Source organism: Salvia hispanica, chromosome 1, assembly GCF_029641045.1.
Source record: "Salvia hispanica isolate PSC_SH4W2 chromosome 1, Shi_PSC_v1, whole genome shotgun sequence".
NCBI classification, from domain to species: Eukaryota; Viridiplantae; Streptophyta; class Magnoliopsida; order Lamiales; family Lamiaceae; genus Salvia; species Salvia hispanica.
Genome location: NC_142692.1, coordinates 59,649,665 through 59,664,695, shown reverse-complemented (window position 1 = coordinate 59,664,695; position 15,031 = coordinate 59,649,665). Strand labels below are relative to the sequence as shown.

At 34.0% G+C, this 15,031-nt stretch overlaps 1 protein-coding gene and 1 long non-coding RNA gene across 2 annotated transcripts; both read right to left on the bottom strand.

Moving 5' to 3' along the window:
• Nucleotides 1-2,198: 2,198 nt before the first annotated feature.
• On the bottom strand, nt 2,199-2,705 carry LOC125220298 (uncharacterized). The gene is made up of 2 exons (XR_016135632.1): nt 2,509-2,705; nt 2,199-2,431 (listed from the first exon to the last, which is right to left on the bottom strand). It is a non-coding gene; the product is annotated as an uncharacterized LOC125220298 (long non-coding RNA).
• Nucleotides 2,706-13,199: 10,494 nt separating this feature from the next.
• LOC125189833 (uncharacterized) lies at nt 13,200-14,656 on the bottom strand. The gene has a single exon (XM_048087062.2). The coding sequence runs from the start codon at nt 14,654-14,656 to the stop codon at nt 13,298-13,300; it is 1,359 nt and encodes a 452-aa protein (XP_047943019.2). The 3' UTR covers nt 13,200-13,297.
• Between the last annotated feature and the right edge of the window lie 375 nt (nt 14,657-15,031).

Genomic DNA, 15,031 nt, shown 5'->3' with positions numbered 1-15,031 from the left:
GGATATTGCTGGCCGAGAAAATTTACCGTTGAACATTTTTTATGATTGCCACATGGCAGCTGATTATTCGTCCACGTGTACAAATGATTGGCTAGGAATTGTGGGTGGTATGATGTTACTTTAAGAGGTGTTGTCATTTTAACGCACCCCTATGTTTCATAATTAAATAATTACAATGCGGTTATATAGCACCCCATATGTCCGCAAATAGGAGTCCCATTTTTTTATTTTAGTTCGTTCGTAAATAGGAGTCTCGATTTTAGTACTATATAACTTCTTAAATATCAATATGTTTCATAATAACATAATTACAATGCGGTTATATAGCACCCCATCTGCCCGCAAATAAGAGTCTCTTTTTCCATTTTAGTTCATTCGCAAAGAGGAGTCCTGATTCTTTTTTTACTCTAAATGCTAATAGAGTCTCACATTCCACTAACTCGTTACACTCACATTTCATATAAAACTAATACTATATACAAGTAGAACTCATATTCCACTAACTTTTTTTGCACACACTTTTCTTAATATTTTTTAAAACTCGTGCCACCAAGAAATGAGACATCTAGTAGTGGACGGAGAAAGTATTTTTTTAAATATTTTTCGACCTACCAAAAACTTCCCATTATATTAGTACGATTATGAGAGTGGACAGGTTGCTTAAAAATTAAAGTGGATACAAATAATTAATACAATTCGATTTTCATCTATTTTTTCCTTTTTTATATTTCCTCCAGCCCATAAAAATATGATCATATGATATGGCACGGGAATAAAACCAATGAATTATTTCCTCCGTCCCATAAAAATATAGTGTGCTGAAAAAAAATGGCTCCACTAGTGTGGAACGGAGAGAGTACTTATTATAAAAATCAAATTTTTCTTATCTTTATCATTTTAAAATCTATATTTTGGTGTTCAATGAATTATTAAATCCTAAATAAATTTCGCCACTTGTATTTATTCCTCTAAACTATATTTGTAGATTAGTTGCATTCGGATGTAATTGTGAATAAAACCAATTATGTAATTAATAAATAAATAAAAATAGCAAGATTGTACATAAGTTAAGGTGTATATGTTGTAACAATATGAATATAGACGTAAGTGAGAACGGAAATAAAAAATACAAAGTACTTAATTGCATTTTAATTATTCAATTAGTAAACATATTGAGGTTTGAGAAGTTATATAGTATTCCATCTGTTCCATTAAAAATGAAACGTTTTCATTTTAAGGTTGTCCAACTAAAAATGACACACACACTGCAAACACACTATACGACTGCGCGCGCGCACACACTGCACACTAGGGCTGTCAAATCATGCGGGTTGGGTCGTTATCGTGTCAACCAATTATCGACCCAACCCAACCCAACCCTAAATCATCGGGTTCTTATCGTGTCCCAACCCAACGGGTTCGTGCGTGTTATCGTGTACCCAAAAAAAAATCACTTCTCTATTATTGATAGTAAGTTACCATGACACGACACGATAACAACTAAAACATGATGTTATTATACGATTTAAACATGATAATACACGATAAAATAAAAAATAACCCAATTAAAATAATTATTTTATTAATCAAAATAATAAAATTAAAGTATAGCAATATTAAATCTAAATAATAAAATCAAATGATTAAAATAATTAATTTTTAATAAAATCTAAGCATAATATTTTCTTAAAATTCATAAAAAATTGATTAATATTTTTTAATTTAAAAAAAATTAAATTATAGTATTTTTTAATTAATTAAAATTAAAATATAATATTTTATTAATTAATTAAAATTAAAGTATAATATTTTTAATCAACAAAAATAACTAAAATTATAGTTTAATAATTTTTAAATTATTTAAAAATAATTATTTTTTTTCTTAACATATAACCAAAACCCGACCAAAACACGACCCGATCCAATCTGTTATCTTCAGGTTCTTATTGGGACGACCCATTGAGGACCCAAATCCTAAACATGCATGTTCGTGTTGTGTTAATTTTGTAATACCCGCACCAGTATTTTGTTTTCGATATAGTAATGTGGAACTAGAAATGTAACGTTCTCTCATTTCGTGAAAATAAATGGAACTCGAGCCGTTATTGAAACTTAACCTTTTAGTTACAAAAAAAAAAACTAAAGAAGTAGGTGAGCGAATTAAAAACAGACTAAAGATACTTTTCGGAAAAATAAAGTGTTTCGAATGGCATTTCATGTTCAATAAAATGAACAACTAATAAAATAGGTTACATGGATCAAAGTCCTCAAAGAAAGAAAACAAGGAAAGGAAAATATAAAATTTTGGGTGCACTTCGGGCCTTTTCTCCAGGCCCAAATTAGGGCCCGTTTCGAGCAGCCCGTCGGCCCAGACAACGAACCCAGGCCCGCTCGAGGTACAGCTAGGTAGTAGCCAAGATTTCTCTCTCACCTGCAAGATAAAAACAAGTTTTAATGGCTAAGGAACAAGAGTAATTAAGGGACTACTATTAGAAGGGGAGAAACAACCTTTCCTTTTGCTATGGAGGACCAAAGACTCACCAAGAGGGGAAAGTCAATCCTGCAAATCCTCCACACTATGCAGCACCTGTTTCTACCAGCCACAATCAAACAATTGAATTCATTAGCCAAGTACCAAGTACCCAAACTAGGCACCAAACTACATTAAGATAAAGTGGCTGCAAAAGATCAAAAAAAAGGGAGATTTGCTGCAGGAAAATAACAAGAAAATACAACAGCTTTAATTAAATTTTGGATTAACTGAATTTTTATTCTTATTTTATAGAGTTAGATAGATTAAATTCTATCCAGATAAATTCTAGATAAATTAGGATAATTATAATTAATTTTATTTATCTTATGGATTTATATAGATTTAATTCTATGTGAATAAATCCTAGATAGACTAGATAAATTAATTAATTATATTTGGATCTTTTATCCTTATTCTATGGATTTAGATATATTTAATTATATCTAGATAGATAATTAATTTTATTGTCTTATGGATTTACATAGATTTAATTTAATTCTATGTGAATAAATACTAGATAGACTAAGGTAAATTTTAATTATGTTTATCCATATCTTGTAGATATAAATAGATTTAATTCTATCTAGAATGTATCTTAGCTGATTTGGATAGTTAAAATCCATGTTTATCTTTATCTTGTGGATACTTATAGAATTAATTATATTTAGAAAATATCCTATTAGATTTAGATAATTAAATTTGTCTTTGTCTTATAGATATTGATAGATTTATATCTGTCAAGAATATATCTTAGAATATTTAAATAATTGTTAATCCAGTATTGTAATTATCTTCTGGATTTAAGTAGATTTTGTTTTATCTAGTTAAATCCTAGTTGAATTAATTAATATTAATTCTAATTTATCCTAATTTTATGGATATAAATAGATTTATTTCTATTTAGAAAATATCCAAGATAAATTTGGATAAAGATAATACAAGATAATTCTTATCCCATCCCGAAAAGAAATCCCTCTATTAATAAGAAACGGAGGGAGTACTATATTATAGTGTAATATTATTTATAAATAATGTAATTTCATTGTTTGGTAGTGATCGTGTCATGTCAAACTAATTTGTATAGTAACTTACAAACATTACCAAAATCCGCACGAACACACAGAATTAATGGTTTGAGACCAGATAAGAACTGATGATTTTGGATTGAATTAGGGTTCGACCTTATTGGGTGGGATCAATATTGGATTGACCCAATAAAGACTCAACACCCACAATTTTCCAGCCTTAATACATATACTGCATCCTTTGATATTTTAACATGATAAGTTTATTTAATAAAATCATTGAAAACATCTAAACTGAGAATGAAAATAAAAATTTCATATGAAATATTATTATGAAATACATACGTTAACAAACTAGTAATTTCCCACTTCTTCCATTTTTTGATAATCCGGTGGCAGCCTTTGGCTGCGCAGGTGAGCTCCGTCTCCGGCCTTTCTTGGTTTGCCACTGAGGCCATGAACTTACCGCTACCATCGATGGTGTAGCCTCCAATATGAGCTTCTTAATTCTTTATGCACTCGAGGTAGATTTTAATGAAATAACAACTCCATTCTAATCTTGTATTTGGTAAGCGCAAGACAAACAAAGGGAATGAAATTGATATTCCTTAATAAATTTCATTCTTATAGAGTACTTGATAATTGCAAATAATATATGAATTGAATGAAAAAGTATCAATTAATTAATTTAGAATTGAATTTCAGTTTTAATTTATTGTTATTACTATAATTAATAATTTCAGACACATGATGTTTCTCGTTATTGAATTGGAATTCTAAAGAAATGTGTGTGTGTGTGTGTGAGTCAATGTGTGTGTTTAGGTGTGCGTGCAATGTGTGTTTACAATGTGTGCAGTGCATGTTTCCAGTGTGTGCAATGTGTCAATATGTTTCATGGTCTGTGTTAAAATGACACCTCTTAAAGTGACACTATGACACCATGTATCCAGCAATATTATAAACGCTACACAGCAATAGTGTAAACGCTAGACAACAATCTATACTGTCTTGAATATTGGACATTGCTGGCCGAGAAAAATTGTTGTACGGTGTATTGGATATTGCTGGCCGAGAAAATTTACCGTTGAACATTTTTTATGATTGCCACATGGCAGCTGATTATTCGTCCACGTGTACAAATGATTGGCTAGGAATTGTGGGTGGTATGATGTTACTTTAAGAGGTGTTGTCATTTTAACGCACCCCTATGTTTCATAATTAAATAATTACAATGCGGTTATATAGCACCCCATATGTCCGCAAATAGGAGTCCCATTTTTTTATTTTAGTTCGTTCGTAAATAGGAGTCTCGATTTTAGTACTATATAACTTCTTAAATATCAATATGTTTCATAATAACATAATTACAATGCGGTTATATAGCACCCCATCTGCCCGCAAATAAGAGTCTCTTTTTCCATTTTAGTTCATTCGCAAAGAGGAGTCCTGATTCTTTTTTTACTCTAAATGCTAATAGAGTCTCACATTCCACTAACTCGTTACACTCACATTTCATATAAAACTAATACTATATACAAGTAGAACTCATATTCCACTAACTTTTTTTGCACACACTTTTCTTAATATTTTTCAAAACTCGTGCCACCAAGAAATGAGACATCTAGTAGTGGACGGAGAAAGTATTTTTTTAAATATTTTTCGACCTACCAAAAACTTCCCATTATATTAGTACGATTATGAGAGTGGACAGGTTGCTTAAAAATTAAAGTGGATACAAATAATTAATACAATTCGATTTTCATCTATTTTTTCCTTTTTTATATTTCCTCCAGCCCATAAAAATATGAGCATATGATATGGCACGGGAATAAAACCAATGAATTATTTCCTCCGTCCCATAAAAATATCGTGTGCTGAAAAAAAATGGCTCCACTAGTGTGGAACGGAGAGAGTACTTATTATAAAAATCAAATTTTTCTTATCTTTATCATTTTAAAATCTATATTTTGGTGTTCAATGAATTATTAAATCCTAAATAAATTTCGCCACTTGTATTTATTCCTCTAAACTATATTTGTAGATTAGTTGCATTCGGATGTAATTGTGAATAAAACCAATTATGTAATTAATAAATAAATAAAAATAGCAAGATTGTACATAAGTTAAGGTGTATATGTTGTAACAATATGAATATAGACGTAAGTGAGAACGGAAATAAAAAATACAAAGTACTTAATTGCATTTTAATTATTCAATTAGTAAACATATTGAGGTTTGAGAAGTTATATAGTATTCCATCTGTCCCATTAAAAATGAAACGTTTTCATTTTAAGGTTGTCCAACTAAAAATGACACACACACTGCAAACACACTATACGACTGCGCGCGCGCACACACTGCACACTAGGGCTGTCAAATCATGCGGGTTGGGTCGTTATCGTGTCAACCAATTATCGACCCAACCCAACCCAACCCTAAATCATCGGGTTCTTATCGTGTCCCAACCCAACGGGTTCGTGCGTGTTATCGTGTACCCAAAAAAAAATCACTTCTCTATTATTGATAGTAAGTTACCATGACACGACACGATAACAACTAAAACATGATGTTATTATACGATTTAAACATGATAATACACGATAAAATAAAAAATAACCCAATTAAAATAATTATTTTCTTAATCAAAATAATAAAATTAAAGTATAGCAATATTAAATCTAAATAATAAAATCAAATGATTAAAATAATTAATTTTTAATAAAATCTAAGCATAATATTTTCTTAAAATTCATAAAAAATTGATTAATATTTTTTAATTTAAAAAAAATTAAATTATAGTATTTTTTAATTAATTAAAATTAAAATATAATATTTTATTAATTAATTAAAATTAAAGTATAATATTTTTAATCAACAAAAATAACTAAAATTATAGTTTAATAATTTTTAAATTATTTAAAAATAATTATTTTTTTTCTTAACATATAACCAAAACCCGACCAAAACACGACCCGATCCAATCTGTTATCTTCAGGTTCTTATTGGGACGACCCATTGAGGACCCAAATCCTAAACATGCATGTTCGTGTTGTGTTAATTTTGTAATACCCGCACCAGTATTTTGTTTTCGATATAGTAATGTGGAACTAGAAATGTAACGTTCTCTCATTTCGTGAAAATAAATGGAACTCGAGCCGTTATTGAAACTTAACCTTTTAGTTACAAAAAAAAAAAACTAAAGAAGTAGGTGAGCGAATTAAAAACAGACTAAAGATACACTTTGGAAAAATAAAGTGTTTCGAATGGCATTTCATGTTCAATAAAATGAACAACTAATAAAATAGGTTATATGGATCAAAGTCCTCAAAGTCCTCCAGGCCCAAATTAGGGCCCGTTTCGAGCAGCCCGTCGGCCCAGACAACGAACCCAGGCCCGCTCGAGGTACAGCTAGGTAGTAGCCAAGATTTCTCTCTCACCTGCAAGATAAAAACAAGTTTTAATGGCTAAGGAACAAGAGTAATTAAGGGACTACTATTAGAAGGGGAGAAACAACCTTTCCTTTTGCTATGGAGGACCAAAGACTCACCAAGAGGGGAAAGTCAATCCTGCAAATCCTCCACACTATGCAGCACCTGTTTCTACCAGCCACAATCAAACAATTGAATTCATTAGCCAAGTACCAAGTACCCAAACTAGGCACCAAACTACATTAAGATAAAGTGGCTGCAAAAGATCAAAGAAATGGGAGATTTGCTGCAGGAAAATAACAAGAAAATACAACAGCTTCAATTAAGGCTTCACGAGTACACACTCTTGCCTATAAAATCCCCTCCACACCACCTTTGATCACTCTCCTACACACTTCAAATTTTTCCAGCAACATAGCAAGTTGAGAGGAAGAAAGCTGAGGTTTTAAGAGCTGAATTCTCAAAGCAGCCGCAGCTTCAAGAGGTATTCCACCTCCACCCCTTCTCCCAGTCAAATTTACATATCATCATATAGAGGCACCATAACTTAAGAATCTCAATCAAAATAACACAAGCACACCCTCTACTTTTTTTTTCGAACATCATGCTAGGCTCAAGAACATAGATTTATGGCTGTAGGAGCCTCACATCAGTAACAAGCTTTAATAATCAAAGGATCAGCTTCTTTTAGCCAAACTCATAGGTTGATGGCAGATTAGTAAAGCCCCAGTAAAGCCTCGACTCTTAGAATTATAGAAGCAACACTTAGCATAAGCAAGATAAACAACTCAAGCTCATTCCAGTGAGTTGAGCTCCAAAATCAAAGTCTTTAATCGCACATAGCTACTGCCTAGGTTTGTTTTTAATCAAAAGGCTAAGAAATGAAAGGGGTAAAAGAACTGAGCTTTAAAAAAAAATATGCTTGAGCTGACCGATCTGGACAACGACGGAGGGCTGCGAGGCGGCGGCGTCGGCGCTGGTCTGAGAAACAGATTGAGCAGCGTCGGCAACGGCAACGGGAGGCCGCGGCGAGCAGCTACCAAGCTCTCGAACAACAGCCGCGTCGCAGCGGAATCAGAGGGAGAGAGGGACGCCGCCGGAGGCGGCGGCGGATGGCAGCGTTAGACAGAGGCGCCGTTTCCAAATCCTTGCACGACGGCAGCGGCACGGGTTCGTCGCCGGTCCATAGCTGGCGGCGCCGGCTGCGAGACAACGGCGACCTGACGACCGGCGTGGCGACGGCGAACGGCGAGAAGAACTAGGGTTTCAAATTGGGGATTTTTGTTGGATTTGAGAATGTTGAGAGAGAGGTCGATGGAAATGAGAAGAAGAAAGTGTTGGGCCCTTACTAACTAAAAACACGGGCTAGAGTTTAAATGGAAGATGGGCTAGTGATATAAAGTACTAAGTTGGGCCACCAACTAAATTAAAGTATGGACTAGGAATCTAATTAAATCATGGGCCTTCCTATGTTATGGATTAAATAATTAATAGTCCGCTAATTATTTCCACGAAGCTAAGTTAAATTTTCCGGACCTTAATTTAAGTGCTCGAATAAATATTTTTCAGAATTTTATGCGCTAACGATGAATAGACCTCGAGTCTATTTTAGTGCTTGAATAAATGGCATAGGAGGTAACACCCTCTAGTTAAGCATTTGGTTTAAATTAATTAAATCTACTGATTTAATTAATATTCAAGAATTCTAGAACCTTTCTAGAAAAATTTAAGGAAAAGAACAAAAGAGCACGCACTTAGGATGCATCCACGTTTAAGCTTAATTGATTTATCAAAGTCTAATTAAGTATTATGTTATTTCCTAAAGGGGCGTCTACGAACGTCATCTAAGGCCAAGTTAAGGAAATTACGGAAAGAGCTTTAGCTTTTGAGGTGGGCATTCTTTCAAAACGTGATTTCAGTATGAGAATGTGAATTTTTGCTCAAGTATGTTGTCATGCCATGTTTTGTTTTATGATTACCTATCTGCTTGGCTATGCCAATTTAAGTTAAATCGAATTCGGGTACCAGTAGGGCCGCAAACCCTACTCGGACTATTGTACACATAAGGGGACCGTGAGCTAACAAAGGAGTTGGCCGGTCCAGTGACCATCGTGGAATGTGGCCACATTCCCGGTTCACATTAGTTTCAGATATGGAATATCTATGTTACGAGATTGCGCAATCAAAATCTTTATGAAAGAAAAGGATTTAGTGACTCGGGCCTTTTTAATAAAAACCCCGTGATCACTCAGCTGTGGCTTGACAATTAAAAATAGAACTGCTTTTGTCAATGTGCTCACTGAGTATATCAAATACTCAGCCCTGCATGTTATTTTCAAATGAGCAGGTTGAACGTGGACGAGCAGGCAAAGGTGTTGGGAACGATCCTTAAATAAGTAGATAGGTAGCCCAAGGTAGTATGTCTCCATACATACTACTTTGTCTTGGACTTTTCCGCTGCATTAGGACTTGTACTAGGAATTTATGAACCTAGACCGCACTCTGATTTTATTTTGGCCTTGATTCACATTCGCCTATGAGACTAATGTCCTATATTCAACTTATCAATCATGTTTACCCCATTTCATTATTTCTAAAGTGTTATTTAGTCTCGTATAGATGCAGTCACTACCACTAGGGAGAATGTGGTCGTGACAAATTTCATGCGGGTCCATGTCGTATAAAAAATTGTCAGCCATATTGCACACACACTGATTCACACATGCACACACACTAATTCACACATACATATATGTATCGACAATGTATTGATTTCTATTTTGTGTTTTGTGCATATTCGTGATCTTTATATCTATTTTCCTCAATTAAAAGTGGAAAAATGAAAGTAGAAGTTGCTTGACGTTTTATTAGTTGAATAACTCCAAACTAAGGTCTCATCCATATTTTGGAATCTTTCCCAAAAAAATATTGAAAGATAGTATTTCCTTCATCCCATATGAAGCTTTTTAATAATCGAAAAAAAAAATCAAAACACTACACTCATACACATATTGCACTCACTAAAAACACACACTGCACATGCACACACACACACTGCACATGCGCGCACACACACTGATTTATTCACACAATTCCATAGAATTCCAATTCAATACCGGACAACATCACATGTCTGGAATAATTAATTCTTGCAATATCAATTAATTAAAACTGGAATTAAATTATAAAATAATCAATTCTACTTATAACAAACGATATTTCAATGAGGAGTGAGGATGGAACGAGTGAGAGTGAATTCATCTCCCACAAGTTTATGAAGAACCAAACAGCTCATATTGGAGTTACGCCGTTGATGGCTGTGGTAAATTCTTGGCCTCTACGGCAAGCCAAGACAGGCCTGAGGCAGAACTCACCTACGGCTCCTGCGGTTGTCACCAGGATTATAACGGGATGGAAGAAATTAGAACTTCCTTGGGGCAACTTGTTGTCTGAGCACAATTATCTTTCTCGCTATTGCTTAATTTTTCCTACAAAATTAAGTTACAAAGTATAAAAATGACTGATAGTTTGTATTGTGAAGAAGAACCCAACATATACCCACTGACGCACAAGGATGCATATGTATTTCTATACAACGTTTACAAATATTACAGAATTAAAACACCAAAATCTGTCGTTTTATATGGGAACAAAACCATTAAGAAAAATTAAAACATCCTTACTCTATATTATGTTCTTGAAGAGACACAAAATGGTAGTAGTTAATTTCTATATAATCTCTTGTCTCTTGACATCCATGATATCAATACACATACCATCAACATTTTGGTATTTTAGTAAGATACATTTATTTAATAAAATCACAAAAATTATCCAAACTGGAAATGAAATGAAAATTCCTTACACATGTGCATTGCAATATTAAAATTTCCAATTGATTATTACTGTGAAATAAATGAACAATTCCAACCCATACAAATGAATTGGATTATTTAAATTTCCAAATTGAAAAAACTGGGAAATATGTTGAAGACCAAGAGATCTTCAACTGCTACCATCATGTGATAATCACGATGGGAGCCGCCGGCGAAGGTCAGCTCCTCCTCCGGCCTATCTAGGCTTGGCGCGGAGGCCATGAACTCCCCGCAACCATCGACCGCGTGAAGTCCGAGAAGAGCTGCATGATTCTTCATGCAATCCATGTACACGACTCCATCTTCCACCCTCGGTCTGAGCACAATGATCTTTCTCGCCATTGCATGCGCACAAAATTATATTTGACCCTACAAATACTAAGCATCTTGCTTTTGGACGAGTATGCAAGCAATGTACATGTGTGAGCGCGTGCGTGCGTGCGTGTAGTGTGTGCGCGCACAATGTGTGTAGTGTTTGGATTTTAATTTTTCAAATAAAAAATATCCAAAATTTTACATTATTATAAAATCTACATAATAAAACCGAGAGGATGATTCCAAAAAAGAACGGTGATTTGTAATACCAAATACTCCCTCCGTCCCATTAAATATGCAACATTTGTGAATTGGCACAAGTTTTTATGTAGTGTTGTTTTGTGAGTAAATGAGGAGAGAATAAAGTAAGAGAGATGAAAAAGTAGAGATAGAGATGTTTCTATTTTAGGAAACGTTTCATTTTTAATGGGACAAACTAAAAAGGAAAACGTTTCATTTCTAATGGGAGAAGAGGGAGTATAATTTTAGACAAATGCACAAGACTAATTTTGGATTTTAGTAATAATTATATAAAGATAAATGAGAAATTGCCTGTAAAGTAATGAATTTTTACAATAGTTTGGTTTTTCCCGTGAACTTTAAATGTTGCATGAAAAGTCATGAACTTTATCGTATTGTGTAAATTTTCCATCTGACCCGACTCGACCCGTTAGAATTATGATACAAACTTATCCTACGTGGTGCGCCGGAGGTGTGACTTGGCAAATGACAAATTTATGGTTCAAGTCGAATTGTGGAATTAATGCTACTTTTATGCTATTAATGCTACTTTTATGCTGAATTCGATTTGTGGAATTTGATTTGTATGTTTATGTCGATTTTTGCTGAATTTGATTTGTATGTTTTCATTTGTGCTACTTGTATATTTGTGATAAGTCTGGGGTCAGAGATTGGAAAGATAGAAGAGAACAATCCGAACATCACCCTCCACCATGAGGGTGTTTGATAAAAAAAAAAGAAAAAAAAAAGAGAACAATCAGAATTAGTGGAGTTGTCAAGTCACGCCTTCGGCACGACACATAGGATAAGTTTGCATGCGAAACATACACAGTCCGGTAAAGTTCATGACTTTTTCATGCAACATTTGAAGGAAAAACCGAACTATTTTGAAAGTTCTAACTTTACATACAATTTGCCCATGATAAATTGAAAAAATATGGTCAAGCTATTGGCTTTATGTAGAGATATAATTTAGTGCAAACAATATAGTTGTCTTTATTTAAAACCGAAAATCATAGAATTCATGTTTGTTGTGTTTTTCTATTCCAATTTTCAATAGTTGACTTCGAAAACTCATAAACTCGATGGACCCCAGTTTGGATGATTCAATTCATAAAACGTCAAGCAAATTTTCTTTCATTTTCTCTTTTTAAATGAGGCAAATAAATATTAAAGAGAAACGTTTTGGATGTGGTATTAATTGAGTATATAATGATCCCACGTATAAACAAAACGCATTATTGAAATCAATATATTACCGATAGATATATGCACATCAGCTCATGTATAGCTGGTTTCTTTTTTTATTTTATTTTTACTATCAAACACCTTCACGGTGGAGGATGAAGTAGGTCCCTCATCCCATTCATATCATTAGCGTACAATCTCAAAAGTGGACTGTCAAGTAAAACAACCAACTAGACTATCAGGAGGCTACATCATAGAACTTGGAACAAGCAATGGACTCTCATCAGACTATCCCCATTGGTGACACTCACCCAACCCAACCCCAATCAACTTTTGAATTAAATAATCATTTCTCTTTCATCCACATATTCAACCCCCAACTTATTAAAACTTTTACCTCCATCAATGACTCCAACTCAACCCCAATACATATTTTATTTTTCATATACTTTCAATCAATATAAATTTTATATTTATTCAAATATATTAAAAAACTCATATAAAATTATATAAATTATTTTATAATTCAAATTTATAATAAAAATTATTACACATCCATATATAAGTGAAGTACAATATAATAAAAATACACAAATAAAAGAAATACGGTACAATAATAGAAAATAAACAAACCAAATTACAAACTAAAGTGAAAAATAAGAAAGATTACTAAAAAAGATAAACATTACAAATTCAACTATTTGTGCCAAATTTATCCCAAATGTGCTCAATCAAATCATCTCGAAGGGCAATATGAGCTTCTCTATTGCGGAGTTGATCTCGATTTGTTATATAAGAAAACAAACTCCCAATCCGTTGAGTAGAGTAGCAAAAAGCTTCAGCATTTCCTTCTTGTGCTCTTGTAGGTGTATCTTCAAAAAACTCAGTAGGATCATAATAATTTTGATATGTATCACGTTCATCTTCTACTATCATATTATGCATGATTATACAAGCAATCATAATTTTTCCCATCAACATCTTGTCCCAGACAAGGCATGGCCTTCGCAAAAATGCGAAACGCGCTTGTAGGACTCCAAATGGTCGCTCAACATCTTTTCTGATAGACTCTTGGAATTGAGCACACAACTTATGCTTTTGAATTTGTGGAGAAGCAATTGACTTCACAAATGCAGCCCATGCAGGGTATATGCCATCAGTAAGATAATATGCCCTATTATACTGATGACCATTTACTACGTAATTAACAGATGGTGCTCGACCTTCTAAGACATCATCAAAAACAGGAGACCCATGGAGTACATTAATATCATTGCACGAACCTGGAGTTCCAAAGAATGCATGCCATATCCATAAGTCGTATGATGCAACAGCTTCCAAAATGATCGTTGGTTTGCCACTTCTCCCTGTATATTGTCCAGCCCATGCGTTAGGACAATTCTTCCATTCCCAATGCATACAGTCTATACTCCCAATCATGCCTGGAAACCCACGTTGATCTGCTACATATAGAAGTCTAGCGAGATCTTGTTCAGTAGGTCTTCTAAGATATGTGGCACCAAAACATGAGATAACACCTTCAACGAAATGTATTAGAGAATCTCTCGTCACCGTTGAACTCATCCGCAAATATTCATCAACGACATCGGATGATGTCCCATACGCCAGCACCCGCATAGCTCCGGTACATTTCTGTAACGATGACAAACTTTGTCTCCCTGTAGCATCGCGTCTCTCTTGAAAATACTCATCATTAGCAGTAACAGCTTCTACAATCCGAAGGAATACAGATTTGTGCATGCGAAATCGGCGTCGGAAGACCTCTGGCCCATATGTCGGGTTGGGACTAAAGTAGTCATTGATCAAACGCTCAGCACCAATCTCGCGTTGCCTTTCACAATACCTTTTTCTAACTGTAGAAGCTTGAGCCCCCACAATTAGATTGTGATTGGCGGATAACATGTTCTCAACAATTGTATAGATTTGATGATTTTGTTGAGAAACTCGTTCCTCCCATTCATTGAGGGCTATGATATTTGAATCATCAGAACTTGAATCCGATGAAACTGATGAGTTTTCACCAGAAGACATTTTTTGGAGGTGGAATGAGTACTTGGTGGTATCTTCAAAAAATTTCCACCAGCTATGTATAGACTAAATAAATTTGCATGTGACACTAAACGCCAAGACATGTGAGACACAATTGCAGTAAAGCATGTGACCTATCTAATTTTTGCATGATAATGTATGCGATGACAAAACGTTTGAGTGGCACTGTGATACATGTGACATTTCAAAACTTTTGTCAGATAAAGAAGTGATGTTTGTAAAGCATGTAACACACAATTGCAGTAAAGCATGTGACATATCTAATTTTTGCAGGATAATGCATGCGATGACAACTCATTTGGTTGACACTGTGATGCATGTGACATTTCAAAGCTTTTGTAATGCAAGTAGCACCAA

Coding starts and splice junctions, on each gene's coding strand:
- LOC125189833 (XM_048087062.2), bottom strand. CDS start 14,656: ATGTCTTCTGGTGAAAACTCATCAGTTTCATCGGATTCAAGTTCTGAT.